Source organism: Protobothrops mucrosquamatus, unplaced genomic scaffold (genome assembly GCF_001527695.2).
Source record: "Protobothrops mucrosquamatus isolate PMUCROS unplaced genomic scaffold, P.Mucros_1.0 scaffold_25, whole genome shotgun sequence".
Lineage (NCBI taxonomy): Eukaryota > Metazoa > Chordata > Lepidosauria > Squamata > Viperidae > Protobothrops > Protobothrops mucrosquamatus.
In genome coordinates this window covers 545071-567504 of record NW_015386101.1, presented here as the reverse complement: position 1 = coordinate 567504, position 22434 = coordinate 545071, and the positions used below count along the sequence as shown (strand labels likewise).

General features: G+C 43.5%; 1 protein-coding gene across 1 annotated transcript in view; it reads left to right on the top strand.

Moving 5' to 3' along the window:
- Positions 1–22434, top strand: part of COL4A6 (collagen type IV alpha 6 chain) — a 177125-nt gene that overhangs the window by 122320 nt on the left and 32371 nt on the right. Inside the window, exons 10-25 of the mRNA XM_029282929.1 lie at positions 659–694; positions 1397–1438; positions 2451–2543; positions 5695–5748; positions 8618–8677; positions 9282–9326; positions 10201–10254; positions 10957–11026; positions 12136–12246; positions 13240–13389; positions 13536–13640; positions 14606–14763; positions 17104–17283; positions 18163–18346; positions 19260–19313; positions 22119–22190. Of these exons, the coding sequence (XP_029138762.1) occupies positions 659–694; positions 1397–1438; positions 2451–2543; positions 5695–5748; positions 8618–8677; positions 9282–9326; positions 10201–10254; positions 10957–11026; positions 12136–12246; positions 13240–13389; positions 13536–13640; positions 14606–14763; positions 17104–17283; positions 18163–18346; positions 19260–19313; positions 22119–22190 (1468 nt within the window). The remainder of the gene's footprint in view (positions 1–658; positions 695–1396; positions 1439–2450; positions 2544–5694; positions 5749–8617; positions 8678–9281; positions 9327–10200; positions 10255–10956; positions 11027–12135; positions 12247–13239; positions 13390–13535; positions 13641–14605; positions 14764–17103; positions 17284–18162; positions 18347–19259; positions 19314–22118; positions 22191–22434) is intronic.

Sequence of the window (22434 nt, the reverse complement as noted above, 5' to 3'; positions counted from 1 at the left end):
GTTAACCCTTTGAGTGAGTCCAGTCGAGAAGCAGTGAGAACAAGTAATCAGTGGAGCAACTTGCCTCCAGAAGCTGTGAATGCTCCAACAGTGGAGGTTTTTAAGAAGAGACTGGACAGCCATTTGTCTGAAATGGTATAGGGTTTCCTGCCTGAGCAGGGGGTTGGACTAGAAGACCTCCAAGGTCCCTTCCAACTCTGTTATTCTGTTATTCTGGTCAGTCTCTTAGGAGACTGCCCTAATCCAGATTATTCTCTTGTTTGGGAAGACGAATGACAAGGTGGACAAGGATTTAACTCCACCTCCTTTGGTTTCGGATCTAGTTGGGTGGGATGCATCTGCCCTTTTTAAATATCCTTTTGCTTAAATATTAAATATAAGGGCATCAGCCCAGGAGAAGATGTAGGAGTGAGATTCTCACCTCATGCAAGGGAGGATTTGGCACAAGCTAACTGCTCTCATTTATTACTGAGTAATTCATCTTTCTCTTTGCTTCCTAAATAATATTGCACGGTGAACAACTTTGGATATTTAAGGAGCCATTCCCCTTTCATTTTTTAACAACACCTCCCTCTTTTTATTTACTTGCTCCACACATAAATTGGCATTTGTTTCTCAAGTGCAACGTCTGATTAATATTTTTTTTCTTCCAATTTAGGGACCACCAGGTTTCCCAGGTCCCGCGGGACCTGTGGTAAGTATTGTTTGATCGTTTCCCTGCGTTCTGCTTTCCCCATCCGTCAAAGAAATTGTACTGTTTTCTCACTGATAAACATTAGGAGTCTTCTCCAGCACCATAATTCAAAGGCCTCAATTCTTTGGCGCTCAGCCTTTCTTGTGGTCCAACTTTCACAGCCATACATTGCAACTGGGAGAAGCATGGCCTTGACTGTACATACTTTTGTTGGCAGGGTGATGTCTCTGCTTTTTAGTATGCTGTCTAGATTTGCCGTAGCTTTCCTCTCCAGGTCATGTGGTCATGAGGACTACCTACATTGGATCTTAGATATGCATTATTCCAAGTAATGCAGCTCTTCGTAACTAATGAGATTCTGTCCATTCCTGTTGTGTCCAAGTGCTTTTGGTATGACATCAAGCTAATGAAATTAGTGTGAGAAAAGAGAAGCATTTTAATCCTTTGAACCCAAACAATTAGCTCTCATTCCTCATAGACCCAGGTTGGATTACCAGAACCAATACGAAACCATTATTATTTTTTTCCAAACAGTAAATGTTGATGATCGCTTTTGGAAGACAGATATAAGAAAACAAGCTTTAATTCCATTGAACATTTCTTTTGACTCTTATTTGGATGCTTCTGTGTTTAAATTGTCCCATTTTTGGGGATGTGTGTGAAATCACAATGATTTGATGTTTATTTTTTGTTATTTTGCAGGGCAGTAGCAATCTAGTTTTCCAGGGAGAAAAAGGAGAAAAAGTAAGTAGTGGTGTGCATTTTGGTTTTGCGGTAGGACGCCAAATGTCTTTTTCTCAGATCACTGCGAGATTAAAAAGATCGTTACCTGTTCTTCCACACGTTGGCCATTTATTCAAGTTCTTGCCATGAAAACATGCTGCATGTCAAAAACAGAACTGGGCAATGGAGAAGAGGCTTGTTTTTTGTTCACTGCTTGCAACTTACAAGTTCCAAAACTGGTATCAGCTTCCAAAATGTTCTCCAAAAAAGCTTCATTTTCAACTCTTTTGGAAGCAATGGACAGTAGAGCCCATCAAACGTCTTGTGGGAAACCGTTCTAGAGAACCAGCTCAATTATAAACAATCCCTCCAGGCTTTGACCCCTTGACCTCCTGAAAAAAGGGGACAACCAGCTGCTTCTCCCAGCATAATAGAAAGGATTGGGTTGACTCCAGGGGGAAGATGAAGTTCTTAAGTGAGCCAAGCCATAAAGTGCCTTTTAGATGAAAATCAGCACTTTAAATGGCTCTAGGACACTAAGAATCCAAGGCAGGGCCTGAAAAATAGATATAACGTGAACCTTCCCAGCATGCACCTGGAAGGAGCTGGGCCGCTGCATTTTGTACCACCTGAAGTTACCAAATAGACTTTAAAGACCACCCCATGAAGAGCACACTGCAGTAGTCTAGAGCAGTGTTTCTCAACCTCAATATAACATATGTGGATTTCAACTCCCGGAATTCCCCAACCAGGACATTTCAAAATTGCTGAGGTTGAGAAGCTTGGTCTACAGGAGTGGTGACGAAGGCATGAGCCACCTAATTGCTTTTTAAGATGTATTTCTTTCTTTCTTTTTTTCTTTCTTTCTTTTCTTTCTCTCTCTCTCTCTCTCTCTCTCTCTCTCTCTCTCTCTCTCTCTTTCCTCTCTCTCTCTCTCTCATTCAATTTCTATAGCCACCCATCTCAGTAAATGATTAAAAGAATTATATTACAATTAAAAATACTAACATATATATCTATGTTTTCCAACTAGGGAGATGTGGGACTGCCAGGACTAGCAGGACCTCCATCTTCCACAGGGACAGAAGAATATGTTGGAGTGTCCAAAGGACAGCGAGGAGCAAAGGTTTGCCCTTAAGAATTGATAAACTCTGAATAAAATGTTTTTTAAAAATGAGGCTGAACGTCAGGCTTGATTGCTCATCGTTTCGTCAACAAATCAGGGGTTTTGGCAATAATGTAGAAAAGGTTGGACATTACCTTTTTTGGAGAGCTTTCTTTCAATTTCTCCATATAATGTAGGGCTGCCTAAGAAGTCCCCCATCAAAATATCTCCAGGTCTTAATCTGATTAGTATTATGAGATCAGCCAAGGCCAGGTAGGCTGCTGGGAATGAAACTCTCCTTTGGATCAGGATGTCTTCTTGATGATTTGATGAACGTATCCATATTATTTGCAATAGTGGTGAATATCACTGATGATGTTACCTTTTGTTGTTAGTTGCGAAGTCGTGTCCGACCCATCGCGACCCCATGGACAACGTTCCTCCAGGCCTTCCTGCCCTCTGCCATCTTCTGGAGTCCATTTAAGCTCACGCCTCCTGCTTCAGTGACTCCATCCAGCCACCTCATTCTCTGTCGTCCCCTTCTTCTCTTGCCCTCCATCTTTCCCAGCATTAGGCTCCTCTCCAGTGAGTCCTTCCTTCTCATTAGGTGGCCAAAGTACTTGAGTTTCAACTTCAGGATCTGGCCTTCTAAAGAGCAGTCGGGGTTGATCTCCTCTAGGACTGACCGGTTTGATCGCCTTGCAGTCCAGGGGACTCGCAGGAGTCTTCTCCAGCACCATAGTTCAAAGGCCTCAATTCTTTGACGCTCAGCCTTTCTTATGGTCCTACTTTCATAGCCATACATTGCAATGGGGAAAACCATGGCCTTGACTATCAAGCTCAGAGACCATCCTCTCAGAGACAGCTTCTTTAAGCAAATTCTCCAGGAAGGTGGAGAAAGAAAAAATGTGAAGGTCATAAATGCAGACACTGGTTGCAAAGTTACTTTTTAAATCACCGTAATAACTGCAATCAGTTACAAGCTGAGGCAGTCGCTAAATGAGAACTGTCCTATATAGAAACATGGGCCACTATGGTCCCTTCATGACCTGGGAACTTGCTGGCTCAGGAATTCTTGCATTTGAAGTATTAGGTTGTAAAGGGGCCATAGTTGCCCATCCCTGCTATAAAGGACAAATATAGTACGTATTTTAATGAGAACTGGCACAGTCAAGATTAATAAACCAGCTGGTTCCCCCCCCCCAGTCTCTTCACTTTTCTAAATTCTATAATGTAGCTCTGAATTCCACTCTAGGATATAATAAATGAACATCCAGGGAGATGTATGCAAAAACGCATGTGTTAGGAGAAAATATAAACACACACTGTACATTCAGAGAAACCCTAGTATACACAACCCCACAAATGTTCCTCCTTGCTTTTCAGCTCAGTATTTGCAAACTTGCGCAAAAAATGGTTAGAAAGCGTGCATTAGAAAGTATGAAAGTTGAAGCTATCAAACGAGGCAGATATATTCACGGCTGAGCACAGGGCAACAGCAATTAATTTATTATGATATAAGCTTTGGCAGGCTAAGGTCTGTTTTGTTTTTTGAAGCAGACTCTAATCTAGGAAAACATTCATATGCCTGGATACATTTGTCATTCAGTAATGGAATAAATTGATGTGTAGGTGTGGTATGGAATGTCTGTTCCTGGAAAATTTAAAATGTGGCTTAAATGAAATTACACGGCTTGACTTCTCTGTAACTTTGATACTGTAGTGATTTGGGCTGTTATTTAAAAGATAGCACAACTAATTAATTGGAAATTCAGGGTCAGAACCTAGATTAACTCCTTGTAGAATCAGTAAATTCAACACATTCTTCTTTGTTAAACAAAAAGTAGGAATTTGCTTAAGAATTTAGGTATATCCTCCCAATTTTTCTTTCCCTGGGGAAAAAGCAAAGAGATAAGAGAATGTACCAGAAGCCTCTCAACAATTAAAATTATTTTCAGTCTGTTTAGAAAAGTGATTATTCTCCCTTTCAAAAAAGCCCAGAAGAAAAAAAAGAAAGCAAGCAATTTAAGCCAGTCTTGGACATTTCTTTATCTCGGTAGATGATTAACTCATTTAAAGTCTAATTTCTGCAGAGTTTGATCAATGATTTCCAATGAAACCGTTTCCCCCACCCTGAAGAATCCTGAATGTTTACTCTTGATAGAGTAGGACTCTTGAATGTTTGTCACTGAGAATGTCAACTTTCCCGAGACAAGAGGCAATCCAAAGGATGCCCAAGGTTGTAATCATTACCATGGAAATGTTGACATACCAAACTGTTTTTCAGCTAAATGTCTGGGCGGTGAAATTATGCTTACCCAGGTGAAAGATGTAAATCTCTTAAAGAAACACTCGACGGGCACTCAAATGGTAGCTTTTGATTTGTACCATGTACAATGTGTCCAATAAGCCAGTTGTCTTAAGTTAACCAATCTCAGCTCTTTGACTTCATCATGTTGCTTTGGATATACCTAATGGCAAACCGCACGTAATCTTCCCCAGCAGAGTTGCAAGAGAGGGTGAGAACTTTTGTTTCAGTATTAGAGAACAGAAGAATAGAATTGGAAGGGACATTGGTGTCTTCTAGTCCCACTCTCTGCCCAAGGCAGGAGACCTAACATCATTCTGGACAATCTTTTCTTGAAATCTTCCAGTGATGGAGCATCCACAGCCTCTGGAGGCAAGCCATTCCACTGGTTAATTGTTCTCACTGTCAGGAAGTTTCTCCTTATTTCTAAGTTGCTTCTCTCCTTGATTAGTTTCCATCCATTGTTTCTTGCTTTCAGGTGCTTTGGAGAATAGGTTGACTCCCTCTTCTTTGGGGCAGCCCCTGAGATATTGGAACACTGCTATCATGTCAGCCCTAGTTCTTCTTTTCATCAAACTAGACATACCCAGTTCCTGCACTACATTAGATACCCTTGCCCTGTTTTTCAGACTCAACAAACTGATGAGTCTTAGCGATTTTGAAACAAGGCAACTTCAAGCCGTATGTTAACAAGATGACTCAATATAAATTGGCAGTGATGGTTAACCACAGTTTAGAATTCGGATGTCAATGTATCTATGGGATAAATGAATAGAGGTAAAAATGGATGATCAAACCTAGATCTTACAGTGCTGAGTAGTGATACATTACTTAGTGTTTTGATTTTGTACTTGTTTGTTTCAGGGAGTTCCTGGCCCCAAAGGAATTCCAGGCCTACCAGGAGTTCCTGGACGTCCGGTAAGATGTTTAACCACAAGACAAAACTTTTGTTGACCTATCTCCCCTTTGAAGAGGTTGGAAGGGGTATGTAGTTCAGAAGGAACCCCACCCCAACCCAGGCATTCATCTAGAATTGAGCCATGTTTGACAATCATGGAAGCAAAAGGGTCCCCATTCTGCTTCTGAACATGTGGAAGAAGGAGAAAGAGCAGAATCTGAGCATGTTCCCACCACACATTTATCTTCTCCTTGTTCCCATCATCCCGTCATTGTCTGACTATGAGCCTGGTTTCCACACGGGGATAATAAGCCATTTATAATGAGTCCTACAGTATTAGTACAGTTTCATTGCAATAATAGAAGCATAATTTGTTGGTTTGTTTCTACTCTGAGTCTTTTGTTACACATAAACAAATTCCCTCTAATGTAAATTGGAATTTTTGACAAATGCTTCTCGTTCAGAAGGATGGTTTCAATGACAGTTCACATAGACAGAAGTTTTTATTATAGCTTGTTAGCATCTGGCACAAATCCTGCACAATGACTCTTTCCCCCTACCCCCCCCCCCCAATCCTCTCTGGTCCCTTCTTGGGTGGTGGCAATGAATTTTGTACCCCCTACGAAACATTTGCGAATGTCTTTGTAATCTAAGAAAAGAATGTTTTAGGAAACTTTGCAACCATGGAGTAAATTGTTTACTAATTGTGTCATTAAATTGCTTGCGGGCAGCCTCTTCTCCAAATAAGAGGTGCACAACTAGGGGGTTTCTGTCAGTGGTTTGGTATTCCAGAGATGTTCATTACTATCTAAGGGAGACGATGCGTGCTTTTTTAATGTAACCTTTGGGTGAGTCGTAATGCAGAAAATTTATTAAAAAAATAGAGTTGGAGGACAAACAGACAGTGATATCATCAGTGCTGTGTACTTACAGAGCGATTCAAGCTTTTAGATAAAACCTTACTTGAATTTATTTTGAACATAAAAAGATGAAACATGCATAATGAAGGCATTGATTGTGTGTGAGCTCACCTCCAATTAACACAGCCTTTTTCTGTATGTGCATATTTTTACTTACCCTAGAGTCGGACATGACTGAACGGGAAACCTTTACCATAACTTTTTACTTTCATGAATATGTATATTGGAAACCTATATTCTATTCCAGTTTGTACTTCCAAGCACTTTTTTACTTTCTGGAGAAGCATCAATGAAGCTGCCATTCTTTTGTTTTTTGGTTTTTTTTAATGAAATAAAGATGCACTTGTTAACTCTAACGCAATACTAAAGGGATGTTTCAAAGATTAGGAAAGAACTTATTGTTTGAATCCATTCTTCTAACATCTAGAGCAAGGATTTCTTTCCATTTACATAAGATAACATACTTTGCTGAATCCCCAGGCTTCATAAACCTACAGTTCTTTATAAAAACATCAAGTTTAATATTTGGGGAGTATAATTCAATATCCTATTTACATCATATCGTAGATAATGTATTGACTTATGGAACTCAGGACTACAAGATATTATGATGGCCATAGTTTGGGCAGTTTTGGAAAAGGGATCAATAATATTGACAGAGGTTAAGCCTTGCGGTGGTCACGACAATTATTTAAAACCTCAATGGTATGGGGGCAATGGACCTTGATATCCTTTGCTGGGAAACGGGATAAAAAATGGCAATTGATTCTAGACTTATGTGCTTCTAAGAAGTATCTCATTAAACCACAGTAGTATATTGGATGTTAAATCCTGTTGCAGAATAGCAATCCCGTATCTGCCCATAATCCATTACAGCCTGGTTCATGCTGCTACAGGTGGCTTCAGCTACACAAGACACCTGTGTAAATCATGTAAAATCCAATGTGCATGACAGGAAGGCGGTGCAGAGAGTGGTGAGGACGGCAGAAAAGATCATTGGCAGTTCCCTCCCTCCCATCCAGGATATAGCACATAAGTGTTGCTTGAGCAGGGTCTGCAAGATTATCTGGGACACTACACATCCTCTTCACAACCTGTTTTCCTTGTTACCTTCTGGGAGGAGGGGGCTCCGTGGTATCCGAAGCAGAACATCCAGATTCAGCCATAGTTTCATTCCATACAGCATTAACCTTGTGAGCTTCCTCCTTCCATTATGTATTCAAGATCGACAGTGATTAATATTTATATGTTACTTATATGTAAGGGTGTAGGTCTATACATATGTTGTATATTGTTGTTGTTAGTTGCAAAGTCGTGTCCGACCCATCCCGACCCCATGGACAACGTTCCTCCAGGCCTTCCTGTCCTCTATCATCTTCTGGAGTCCCTTTAAGCTCACGCCTCCTGCTTCAGTGACTCCCTCCAGCCACCTCATTCTCTGTCGTCCCCTTCTTCTATTGCCCTCAGTCTTTCATGTTGTATATAGTATGTTTTAAATGTGTGTTGTGTATGTGTACACTTTGAGAGGAAGCAATTAAATTTCATTTTTAATGTGTGCCATTGTGCCCACAGGAAAAAAATGACAATAAAGGTTAAATCTAAATCTATGTGAATGAATTGGGTAAATAAGTTTGAGCTGATCCAGATCTTTTGTTGAATGGCTTAATTAAGTCAGTTGGACTCAAATGTTTGCGTTGACTCAGACACGGCTAAATGTGCATGCATCTGATACTCCTGTTCATTACTTAGCATGATCGGTTTTTTTTAGCCCCATCCAGTCCTTTCATCCTAAACATGGTGTCTGCTGACTTACTTATAGCTTTGTGCCTCTTTTGCATTCTGGGAGAACTATGGAAGTGGAGATGTGAGCATTAGACCGCAAAGCAGAGAGCTCTGACATCCAGAAAAATTTAAGCCTACATGAAGACATGGAGTCATCAGTCTTATCTTTGTTTTTCCTGTCCTCTAGGGTTTCTGGGGCTTTGGAGAAAAGGGAGAAAAAGGCATCCCTGGTTTACCAGGACCCAGGGTAAGAAGCTTCACAAAATCTTGCTCTTGGGAATATATTTGTACAGATAGTCCTCAACGTTTGGCCAATTGCTTAGCAATCATTCGAAGGCACGCCGGACTCCCCCAAAGACTTAGGGAACGTGGCTTAGGGCCGTGGTGGTGAACCTGTGGCACGGGTGCCAGAGGCGGCACGAAGAGCCCTCTCTGTGGGCACGCGCGCCATCGCCCCAGTTCTAGACCTTCCGCTGGGTTTTATAAAACCTTTTCGCTTTAGGCCTCCGCTGCCATGTGCAAAAACAAAGTTCAATCAATCCATTTCAACTTCTCGTGGGGAAAAAAAAGATCTCGCAAATTTTGAATTGATTGATTGAACTTTTTAGTCCCAACCAGTCTGCCGTTACCACCGCAGCCACAGCCACCCAATTGACCACACCTACCCAATGGGCCACGCCCACCTGGCACCCGACGATACATAAGTGGGTTTTGGGTTGCAGTTTGGGCACTCGGTCTCTAAAAGGTTCGCCATCACTGGCTTAGGGTATGACAGAACCCAGGGGAGGAACCTGTAGGTGTCAAACTGGAGCACATAACTCATCAGCACATTTGATTTTCTTTCATTTCAGGGAGACATGGGACAGAGGGGACCGGAAGGAAGCATAGGCAGAAAGGTATGTCATGGGTTCAAACCCATCTTTATCTGTCTAGCAGCTGATGCCGCAGTGGGTAAGGTCCAGCAGAACATTGGAACAATATGCCTAGTTTTATACAGGAGATCCCGGCTCTTGATCCTTTAAAGCAGTGTTTCTCAACCTTGGCAACTTTACGATGTGTGGACTTCAACTCCCAAAATTCTCCAGCTAGCAACGCTAGCTGGAGAATTCTGGGAGTTGAAGTCCACACATCGTAACGTTGCCAAGGTTGAGAAACACTGCTTTAAAGGAAAGGCTATTTTATCAAGGCTTTGGACAGACCATTGGACTCTCTAGATCAGGGGTCCCCAGCCCCCTGTCTGTGGACCGGTATCGGGCCGCGGCATGCCAGCAACCAGTCCACACAAACAACCAAAGACCCATCCGCGAGATGCAGGCAGCACACAAAACCACGAACCCTCCGGTCCGTGGAAAAACCTTTCTCTACGGAACCGGTCCCTGGTGCCCAAAATGTTGGGGACCTCTGCTCTAGATTATTTGAGAGTTTCAAAAGGCAGTTGAGACCCTTTAGTTCTTCTGCTGGACCTTTGGAGTATAAAGGCTATGTAGAGTACCAATGTCATGTTGAGGTTGATTGGGGTTTTCAGTTTGATTGATGGTTCAACTTGATTCTTTATGAGCATGCAGTAGTTCCTGTATACAAGAGTCTCTCCAGAGTCTTCAATTAGGAGTTGGCTGGTTTGCTGGCTTGCTGTTCAACCACTCAGCTCAAATGTTATTATGCAGCGTGCAGAAGAAATGTTTTTTTTCAATAAATGAATAAGTACAGAAGAAAAGAGGGAATAAAACCCAGTGTTTTTCTCATTCTGAATCATCTGTCATTGTTATTCAGGGGGTCCTGGGCGAATCGGGATTTCCCGGTTGGGATGGATCACCAGGCAAAAAGGTAAACTTCCTGCATGAAGAACTGACCAGGTAGCACAAATAATTTTAGAGAAGGCAGGGAAATAGCCCAACGGTAGCTGTGACTGGACAGTCCTTTCTCTTTTTCCTTTTAGTTAAAAGGGTTACTTTGTTCACAGTGTTAAAATGCAAATTCCAGAAAAGGGAAAAAAATACAATACAAAACAAAATTAAACAAGACATTTAAAAAGCACATAAAAAACACGTACACGTAGATTTACCTCCAATGGAATATTGATAAATATATTTCAAGAGTAATAGTTCCCCCCCTCTTACAAACCAGGCCCACAAATTATGAATTTCTATACTTCTGTTTACCCAACCAAGTCCTTTCCTGATCTGTCACTTCTTCACTTTAGATAGATCTGGAAAGCAGACATTGAAGTAAGAATCTTATTAATGTCTTCCTAAGGCACTTCCAGGCTACAGGGATGTTTCTTGATTCAAAATAGCTGAAAATTCATGTTTTCTTCTTTTTTTTAAAAGGCGAACAGTTTTAGCCAAGCTTTCTCCCTGGCAGATTTGTCTTCTGCACTACAGAGATTTTTATTTTGTTTTTGTGCATGCAGTCATTCAGCCACCCACTTTGCATTTGTGTCTTACTTCCCAAGTTACACTTTGGATGAAGCAGAAGTGTTTTAACTAAGCTGTGAAGCTCTTGTTTTTTTCTGTTTCTTGCTTTTAGGGTGACTTTGGCGATGTGGGTCCACCAGGCCTTCCAATAATTGTTGACACAAGTGGTGCCATCATATCAGGTGGACAATTTTCCTTACAAATCCATGTCTTCTCTAACATGTACGACAAGGAGAATGAAACGTTTCTCAAAGCTAGGTTAATGTTACCGCTCTTGCTGTACTAGGGTTCCATGGCATTCAAATCAGAGTAGACCACAAGGAGTGCAGTTCCAGATGGATCACATTGCAGATCCCATAATCCCCACCTGATGCGCTGAACAGCTCTGTTTGCTTGGAATGTGGGAATGCATCTGGAGCAGGGGTCTTCAAACTGAGCCCGTCTGAGGAATTCTGGAAGTTGAAGTCCACAAGTCATAAAAGGGCCAAGTTTGAAGACCCCTGATCTGGAGGAACCACTACAGGATTCATAAATGCAAAATTGCTGTATCTGGCTTGTCCGAGCAATCTTCCCTTGTGGAAATTGTTGCTGCTGGGATTGTGCAATTAAGAAAAGAGGAAACCCTCAACAAAAGAACCTAGAGTTGGAAGAAACCATAACGTTCATAAATTCCAGCTCCTGGTTCCGTGCAGGAATCCAAATTAAACCCTGTGAAATAGGTCGTTCAGCTATCACTCTTTTATAGGAAACTTTCTGGAGAAAAAGCATCAAATTTGGGGCCCATCTTCTCCTCTGTCTTCCCAATCATTGGATCGATATAGGAGACATACAGACAGTAGGAGCATGACTCAGAGGTCCCTAGAATTGGAAAGGGACCTTCAGACAATGAAATCCAAACTTCTGTTTAGTGCAGAAATCAAGTTGAAATCATCCGTGCACGTTTGGTCAAAATGAACCACAAGAGTTTCACCCACCACAGGCTGTATTCCTTGGTCTTCTTCCATCTCCTCCCTGGTATCAAAGATTTCTTAAATGCCCATTTTTCTTTCTAAGACAATTGTTGTACAATGTCTGAAGGACCTCTTTGCATGCCAAAGATCTCTGTTTCAACCGTATGCATTTACAGTTAGGAAAAGTGCTGAATTGATCAGTTTAGGCACCATTGAATTTTGTGGGTTCCAAACTCCAGCTAAATCAGATTCTTACTTTCCAAAAGTAGGCTACTAGTATGATGAGTGGGATAAATGAAGAGCAGTTCTGAAGTTATTTGCTTTCCATCTTTTAACCCTAGGTCCCCCTGGAGAACCCGGCACACCAGGAAACCCTGGATCTAGAGGAGATGGGGGGACTATTGGTTTGCCAGGATTTCCTGGGCAACCAGGACGAACTCCAACCTTTCCAGGTAACCTAGTTAAGGATCCATGGGTGGTGAGAGAATCCCAGGGATATCTTCATGTAAGAAGCTGACTAAAAAGTGTCCAAGGTGTTTTCTGATAAGTGTTGTTCATGTCTCTGGAAAGACATGGTCATCATGATTGTGAAAAAAATGTCTCAGAAAATAACAAAGAGAAAAACACAAGGAAATAAGGAAGAAGGACCTAGAGGAACTTTTAATATGCCTCACATATTGGTGGGAAAAAGTGGGAAATGGGGGGAAATGTGTAATTTACTGATATTTGGAGTGGTTTTTCAACCACCTGACTTTGCTTAATTTCTGGAAAGAATCAATGAAATCATCCCCATCCATCCACCCATCCCAATGTATTTCTGTTGTCCTTCCATCTTTACTCACCCAGTTTCATCTGATGAGGATGAGGATTTTATCCGTTCAGTTGATTCTATGGGCCAGGTCTCTCCACATCTTTCGATCTTGCACTACTTTTTTTAGTTTTTCTATTCTTTGTCTGGTGTCAGCTTTGATGGTGTCCAACCACCGTGTTCTTATGGATTATCTATGGATCTACATATAGTAGGTTAAGTTTAAAAGCCTTCCCCACTGAACCCCTGCTTAGTTAGTTAGTTACACCCATCCTTGCTAACCAGAATTGGCAGTCTTCGCTGGGCACAATGTGAGCTGAAGCCCAAAGTGAGTCAGACAGGACACATCTGGCAAATTTCCATTAAAATATACCATCTCCTCCTTTCCTTGAAAGCAGTGGTGGCATCCTAGCAAAACCTGTTCACAAATGCTAGCAGAACAGCTTTCTAAAACTGTCCATGGCTCTTCCAATCCAACAGGAATGTTGAGTGTTGGCTTACCTGGCCAAGATGCCTTAAACTAGAAAGTTGGGTTCTACTGTTTTTAGTAGTTAAATCAGAAAATAAAGGACCAGATTATTGGGTATGGGGGGGAATGAATTGAGAGGATAACTCCTGAAACATAGTCTTCTTTTAGGTCCCCCAGGTTCAATGGGCATCCCAGGGATCTCAGGAGTTAAAGGTGACCGAGGAGAACCAGGAAGGACCACAGTTGGATCTCCAGGCCTACCTGGGAAAGATGGAGCTCCAGGGTTACCAGGACCTCCAGGGTTACCAGGTGCTTCAGGTAAGCCCAAGATCAGGTACAACTTCTATTCTGCACTGATTTTGAGTATGAAAATTGGTCTGCCTTCTCTTGGCTGCATCCTGCTTCTCATGACTATACAATTTTCTAGATCCTTGTGGATTTTAACATCTTTTTTTTTAATGCAGATACAGCATACCCAGCAGGTGCAATCCTTAGAGGAGAACCTGGGGAACCAGGTATTCCCGGACCAAGGGGCCCCCCAGGAATCTTTGGCTTAAGAGGATATAAAGGTGAGTAGAATTCTCATTGTCTGAACATTCCTCCAATGTTCCCAAGCACTCAGTCAGGGTCTTTTCAGAAGAAAGTAGCTATAAGATGTACAGCAAAATTTTACATGAGTCCACTGGTGCAACATTTGTTTTTAGCTCTTGGCCTGAGTGATGACACAGGTTTGGAGAAGCCATGGCCCAAACAAAACCTTCTGTTTAGGAAAATATGGACTTCATCTATTTATTTATGCAGCTTACATCAGTGGACTAGACGTAAGATGCATAAATCTTTCCACTCCTAATCTAACACCTTAATCACTCTCAGAACATGGAGGAAGGAGCCAGGCTAATTAATTGACCACTTCAGTGAGCTGGAGGAACAAACAGTAGAATACATTCTTTCAGTGTCTCCCATAAACCCAAGATGGACTGAGTTATAATCAAGACAGGATTTAATACTGAGTCAAGGATATGTTATGAGAAGTTGGCCATTAATATACGTTCAGAAGTTTTTTTTGCTTAGAGTGAATTGAGTACAAGGAGTACAGTTGGCCTTACGTTGCATTAACATCTGGTGACCTCCTGGACACATTTCTGAAGCATTTTATTTTCCAGAGATCTTCCACCCAAGTACCGACCAGTCCAGTCCCTTATTAGTTTTCCAGGATCTGCCAATTACCTGGGCTTTGTGTATCTGTAGAAGCATGTATCCATTCATTTAACCCATTAGCATGACAATGTTTTTCACTCATGCTACAGAAGAAACGGGCTCCCTATGTTCTCCTGATCCTACTTTTGGGGTTTTGTTGATTACTTTAAAACACACATGCACAGAGAAACAAGTAAAATACAGATATGGAGGAACTATGTTTGAACCTACGCACACTTACAGGTAGAAATTTGATTTTAAAAAAACCCCACTGATTTGAGTTCTCAGCTGTGGAGTGGTTTTGGCGCATGTCTGAAGTGAATAATTGTTTTCCCAGGGGAAGGTGGTGATTGTGCCTGTGATGGAGGAATCACGAGAATAGGCTTGCCAGGAGAGTCAGGCAACCCTGGTCAACCTGGAGGACAAGGTGATGTTGGGCCAAAAGGATCCGTGGGGGATCCAGGAGATGGTATACTAGGTCCCCCTGGGCCACCCGTAAGTAAGGAATAAATTTCTTTTGTTTGATAGGGAACAATGTTGCAAGACGTTAGACAGGTTAGATAAGCTAAATTAGAAAATTAGAAAGCCTTCATCTTTAGAAGGCTCTTTATGATGGGTGGCCATAACTATGTGACTTTCCTCTATCTCCAAAGAGGACCAGGCCAGGGTCATATTTTGCTGAGAGACTACTAGACCAAGGCTTTTCAACCAGTGGTACGGGTACCACCTGTGGTACATTGGCACCTGGCAGGTGGTACGTGACCATCCTTGAAAAGTGGTAGCGGTGGAGGGGAGTGAGCTGAACCAGTGGTAGCACCGCACAAGCCTGAGCGAGCGATGGCTGGAGCTGCAGGGCTATCAGGGCTCAGCAGAAGCGCCAGGATCAGTGCTTCTTCGGGACTATCAGGGCTCAGCTGGAGCTCGGCACTGATCCTGGCGCTTCTGCTGAGCCCAGAAGAAGCACCGATCAGCTGGAATGTTGCAGCATCTCCAGGGTCTTGTGATTTACATTCAGATGCTTGGCAACCGATTCATATTTATGACGGTCACAGTGTCCCAGGGTCATGTGAAGTGACCAAAACCTGCTGCAACCACCCAGCAGACGGGGGAATAAAAACCAAACACCCCCCCACCCCACCCCCGCTGCCAATCCTCAACAGAAATGCTCACAACAATGAAAACCTCAAACAGGAGGAAGAGTGCCGCTGGGTGGGCAGGCAGGTGTCTTGCTCGGCTGTGGCTTTGGGAGTGCTTTTTTCAGTGCTGTTGTAACTTCAAACAGTCACTGAGCGAACTGTTGTAAGTCGAGGACTACCTGTACTTTATCACTTTTTTCCTTTTTTGGGGGGGGGTCATCAAGTTTTTGACACCTTGCTAGGCGACTGGTGGTACTCGGATGTTGCCATATCCTAAAAGTGGTACAATGGGTTAAAAGGTTGAAAAGCCCTGGACTGGACTACTCTTCATCCTCAGCCATCTTGAAGAAAGCCCCAAAATATCTTCCTGAAATAACGAACTATACTTTTGTTTTTAATCCTGCTCAAGTTTTCTCTCCTCTTCCGCTATGTGCAAGAATCAAGCTTAAATCAACATCTCCACATGTTGGGCTAACGTGATCCAAGGGGGTTCCAACCGTCACAAGATGTATTCCTTTGACCTTCTCCTCTTTCTCTAATACTGAGGGGTGGAGTTAAACAAGGGATTGGCTTAGAATCTCTCTGTAGCCACAAACGAAGTTAGTTGAGAAGATTCCTATGCATAGGCATGAGTAGCAATAAATCAGTTTAATTGGATCTTCACGTGTGGACCTGATCTTTCATGCCTGATATATGGACAGAATTTATGGTAGTGCATAATTTTTATTATCTGATTCATATTGAGCACCAAAAGCAGTAAGAATAAAAACATAGCATGTCCAGGGCCAATCTGATTCAACCAATAACTCCCAAAGCCTTCCCAGGTAAACAAGGCAAGAAACATGACCAGTTGACCTACTTCTACCTTATTCTAGTACTAGAAGATTCAACAGAATCTTCCAAATTTGAAAGTACAAATCTCCCACCATCTTTTTTACAGTCTGAGATATTAGTGAGGTTCCTTTCTGAGGCTCTTTCTCTGTCCATTATGGAGCTGCAGGCTAAGTCTTCTCTTATCTGATGATTCCCTAGAGCAGGGGTGTCAAACTCAATTTCACTGAGGGCCGCATCAGCATTGCGGTTGCCCTCGGGGGGGGGATGTGTGGCCAGGGTGGGTGTGGTCTACTGGGTGGGTGTGGCTGGAGTGGGTGTGGCCTACTGGGTGGGCATGGCCAGCTCTACATCGTTCGCGTCAAGGGTGCCTGTGGGGTCCTGGGCAGGAGTGGGACAGATCTGGGGGTCTCGGGCAGAAGGGGGTGGGACCGGGGCAAGTGCCAAGGCATGGTCCATTTCTTCATTCCTCACAAAGGGTGACACCTCCCCAGCATGCACCCAGGGGGCGGGGCCGACACAGCAGGGGCTGGTTCCTCGTTGCTTCTAGATGACCTTGTGGAGCTAAGACTGAATGTGTTTCAGCATAGATGGCCACCATAAAATTGCACATTGGCTCCCGGCCAGCCTGGGCCAGGACCAAGGCAGCGGGGGGCATTCCCTCACTGTTTCCAGGATGGCTTCGCGGGCCACATGAAACCACTTCATGGGCCGCATCCGCCCCCCCCGGACCTTGTGTTTGACATGTCTGCCCTAGACAGTGCCTTTTCTCCTCGCTCCTTCCCCATCTCCCAAGATCATTCTATGTACCATTTCACTCCCATAATTAATGAGTACATCATCTTAACTCTCTCTGTTTGTCTTCCAGGGTTTCCCAGGTCAACCTGGTCTTCCAGGCATTAAAGGACAAAAAGGGGAACCATCTTCAGTCTCAGGCAGAGGACCTCGAGGAGATCCAGGGAATATTGGACTCAGGGGTCCTTCAGGGCCACCTGGAACTCCTGGTAGGGATGGTGTGCAAGGTGTCCCAGGTCAACATGGTCCTCCGGTATGTTTGTCCATCTCAAAGCCCCTTACAATAAAATGTATGCCCTTGTCTCCCCAAAGTGGAATCCAGAAATGTTGAGTTTCATCACCTCAAAATTCCTAGCCAGTATACTCTTCCTGGCTATGGATTGTAAGGCCACACTGCTTTTCTTTGATGGTGTGGGTCACTATGTACAACCTGTCAAGTCCTTGGTAAAATAAGTTCTCAGCTTTTGTAAACTTTCTTCTGCCTAGGTTAAAGGACTGACATTTAGATCAGATGTAGTGGTATTCATAGGAGAAGATATGATGATGAACCATCTCCACTCCATCTGCTATCTTATAACGGAGGTCCCCATTCCCCAGGCTGTGGACCAGCACCGGTCTGCGGCACACCATAAACTGGGCCAAACAAATGAGCGAAACCCCATCCATGCATGCGTAGGATGCAGGCAGCACATGAAACCATGCTCCTTCCAGTCCACAGAAAAACCCTTCTTTGTGGAACATGTCCCTGGTGCCAAATGGTTGTGGGCCACTGTCTTACAAGAGCTTTTCATCTACCTCTAATTGATTCTCCCCACCACCACCACCACTTATCTGATTGCTTCTTACACACCATACCAGGAAGCAAGTAGTAGACTTAGGATACATCATTTCCTCAAAGATAACTGCAGGATCAGGGATCTGCCATATTTGGGGGGGGCTTGGAGACCGCATTAGTTCCTTTTCCAGTTCAGATCCAACTCCGAGCTGGAGGTGCAGGTTCATCTTCCTTAGAGGTGGCCCTCAGAACCTTTGCTTCCAAACCAAGAATATGACTCTTGAACAACTTTGCTAACCATCATTCTTGGTATGGGGCTATCTCCCTTCTGCATGGTCTTTTTTTATATCTCTGTAGGGTGATGATGGATTTGGCTACCCGGGGGACAAAGGTTTCCCTGGTTTAGCTGGTGCAAAGGGGAAGCGTGGTGAAATTGGCCTACCTGGCATTGGTTTTCCGGGACCAAATGGAAGCTTTGGACCTAGAGGTGATCCAGGGATCAGTGGCATTCCAGGACAACCTGGCCCACCAGGGCCGCCAGGTAAGTGATGTGGGGATTCATTTGATTTTGGATCAGAGCCAGGAAAGTGGATCATTCAGATGGTTAGATATGGACTTGGAGATCCACGTTCAGATCCCCGCTAGATACCTGAGGGTCAACAGATGCATTTGGGCCCCTCAATCTCAGCCCAAACTATTTCACAGGACTGTTGTGGGGATAAAGATGGGGGGGAAACCCATCCCTAAGTAAGCCACCCCAACTTGTCTAAGAAGATCGAATTGCATTTAGTTCCTCTTCTCACAGAGCTTGAGGTGACTTTGCAGACATAAAGAACGATCTTAGAGACTACATTTTCCTAAATAAACCAATTGGATTGTCTTGATGATGATGATGATGATGATGATGATGATGATGATGATGATGATGATGATGATGACATAAATTTTGCCCTGTGGGATTGAGTCTTTACATTCTGCTTGGGATCCACCTTGCCTTGGCCCAAAAGACAAAAGACCAACACCATGGTCATTTCTTGTTTTTCACGCAAGGTTTCCTTCAATAGATGTAACAACGGCAGCATGGCTGTTCTTGGGTTGAATTTAATTTAATGTTGTTCATCTACATATGAATTGGATCTTCATCAATGGAAGTGCTTCATCTTGCATATTTTAATGATAGGCCTACTAAAGGCACAGGGGGGAGCCCAGGTTTTTATGTCGCCCCATCTGTTGTCCGCCTTGTCTCTCAATGTGACGCAGACTTGTTTTCTAATGGCTTTAGAATTTCTAGCTCTTACGATGACTCTCTGGGTGGATTAACCCCGCATATTGTACCTGTGGATCTCGGCGGCTTGGGATGCAAACCAACCCTCTCGTGGGTCATCTTTTCTTTCTCTGCTTCCCCTTCCGCTCTGCTTTGTTTTAACTTGTGCTCCTTTGCTTAACTGGTATAGGTGATTGCTGCTGCGGTGAGGAGGTTGGTAATGGAGACTTAGACGCTCAGGGAGGTGAGAGCGAGGATCTGGGAGTTCAAAAAAGAACGGGTGCTCTCCTACACACACATACACACCCCAAAGCATCTTGTTCCACAACATGGGAGGGGCAGGTCCTTCTCTGTGGACAAAGACATCAGTAGCAAGGGGCACCATCCACGGGGAGCTTGCTTACCAGTGCTTTTCTCCTCTCCCTGCCCCAATCCCAAAGTTGTCCACTGCCGTGCTCGCCATCTGCTTCCTTCTGGCTGTGTGTTCTTGTGCCTTACTTATTGCATGAAGCTGATCAAGGGCTGTGGAAGATGTGAGTGCTTGGCCCCTGAACAATTGGAGCTGTGGAAACCAAGAGGACACCCCACTGCCCTACTCCATAGGCTGACATTTTTATCACTCGGCAGAGGATTGAATTCAAATCCACCTGTGTATTCGCTGGATTGGTGCTCATTTGGGGGGGGGCATGTTCTGTTAGTTGCTGTTTCACGGGAGCTTAAGAAGGCAAGGAGGGAGGAGGGAAGGGGAGAGGATTTGACGGGGGGGGGGAACCTTAGAAAGCTCCACTGCTACTTTCCTTTTGATTTTACATCAGTAAATAAAGTGTTTTGCAAATCCTAAGTCAGGCGGACAAACCGGGAACCACAACAGGATTACAAAGCTCTTTCCTTGACATGAACATTTTGGACAGTTCCTTTCTACTTCTCTTTTAGGATGGTGAAAATGAAACCACCCAAAGAAATGGAAACCAAAGATATTTAGAATTAGAAATTCATGGGAAGGTTCATGGGTCGTTGTTCTTAGGTACAAGCAACCAGAACCACTCGTGAATCATCTCAAGCAGAAACTTTATTGCTAGCCACCTATATTACAAGAATCTCCCCAGTGTCAACGCTGCAAATACTGTGTATTCTTGCTTTGACAACATGCAGAGCTGTCTGGCATTTTTATAGTTAAACCAGGCAGAAGGGGAAAAGAAACCGGAAGTAAATCACATCTTCCAAGTTGATTGGAAGATGTGAACCATGACCCCAAAGAAAGGTGGGAGGGAAATGCTTAGAAATACATGCATAGCGGAAAAGAAGCCAGTCCTAAGCATTTCCTCCATGTTGTGCTGACGTATCTGTAACATTAATAAATGCTTTTAGGAGAAAATATGCCTGAAAGTCCTTTTTAGTGTTTCGTTAATCAGACACATGACACCCAGACTGACTGCATTTCCTTGGGAATGGTCAGATTTATTTATTTATTATTTATTTATTAATTTGATTTATATACCGCCCTTCTCCCGAAGGACTCAGGGCGGTGCACAGCATATTAAAAACAAATAACAATACAATAAATAAATAACGAAATAAAAAACCCCTCTAAGACCAAATTAAAAGCCAAATATTGGTAGCTGTGTCGTAATTAAAATTATATTAAAAATCGTCCCTAACTAAAATCCTNTCTTGAGGGCGCGGCGGAAAGTGAGGAGATCCGGAATCATCCGGATCTCGGGGGGTAGTTCGTTCCAGAGGGTGGGGGCACCCACAGAGAAGGCCCTTCCCCTGGGGGTCGCCAGCCGACATTGCTTGGCCGACGGCACCCTGAGGAGACCCACTCTGTGGGAGCGTACCGGTCTGTGGGAGGAGATCTGTGGCAGAAGATGAGGCTTCAAGGATTCTGGGGGCGGTTAAAAGCCTGTGCTGCTTTCTGCCATGCAAAGACTCTAAGCTCAGCCCCCACTTAACGCCTCCTTCCAATCCAGCTGGATGATCCACCACATGATACAGGGAGATCCTTGGATCATGACTGAGGCTCAGTAGTCATTTGCTTCCTTGCATTAGGTACTCCTTGCCCCAGTCCTTCCTGGCCAGTCTTAACGATGGCTAGCGGTAGTTTGCCAGTGCTAGATTAATCACTCTCTGTCAGTCTAGCTACTTACCACAAATGCCCTCATAGCTACTATGAAAAATTCAAGGTGAGGCAATCAGAAGGTACTACCGTTCTGATCAAGAATAGCACTGCTGAATTTTATTTCTTACAGTGGCCAACCAAATGCCTCTGGAATGCCCAGAAGTTGGAGGTCAGGACTAACCCTTCTCCCCCCCCCAATGTTCTCCTGCAAGTGGTATTTGAAGGCGTGCCTGTCCCCTACCTAGAAGTAAGCTGGAGTCTTCAGACACCTCAGCGTCCTCCACCATTAATCAATCCATCTTGGAAGTCATTTTTTGGGTACTGTGTCCAGAGGGAGTACCAAAATCTGCCCTCAGCTATGTTTTCAAAATCATTAGAATCCTACAATGGAAGGTTGAACTCTCCAGCAATCTAGTCACCACATTCTGGACCTGTTGTAACTTTCAGGTCATCTCCAAAAACTGTCCTATGTAGAACACATTGCAATCACCAGCTGAGATCAGCCATCCATCATGCTTTTTTTAAAGCAGGAAAAACATTTTGCTAGCTGCAAAATTACCTTAAATCCGGGCGTGAAAATCTTAGGATGCTACAATAGATTTGCAAGTATGGGAGCAAAAGAGAAGCAAAAATTTGGGAATGGGAGGCTGATGGCATTCTCCCCAGGGAGAAACAGGCTACGCTGCAGGTAATTGCCAAGAAAATCAGCTCTGTTTCTTGTTGTGGTACGGAATGACAGAATTCCTTCATTCACCTGGACCAAAATTCCACACGCAATTGTCCCTAAGTGACAGAACAGGATCTGAGCACTTTATTTTCTGGTGGATCTTGAGATGTTGGCATTGCCACCTGTTTCTAGGGGAAAGTTCTTACATGTTTTGTTTAGTCAAAAAAAGAACATCAAAATTTTAACACGTTTCCTATCTTCAGGAGAAGCTGTGCCATGCATAATCCCTGGAATCGTGGGTCCACCTGGACTTCCGGGACTTTCAGGATTACCAGGTAGGTGGCTTTAACCCCAGCTTCTTCTAACAGTCAGAAGGTATGATGAAAACTCTTTAATTTCACATCCTAAAGACAGACTTCACCGTAGTTTCAATTGGGGAAATGGGACCATCCTAGACCAAACCAAGTACAAACATGCCAGGGAATTCTGATTCTGACAGATCAGCCATCAACAGACACCTAGACATTAACAACATCTACAGATTATGCAAAAAAGACTATCAGCCAGCCCCAAAGGGAA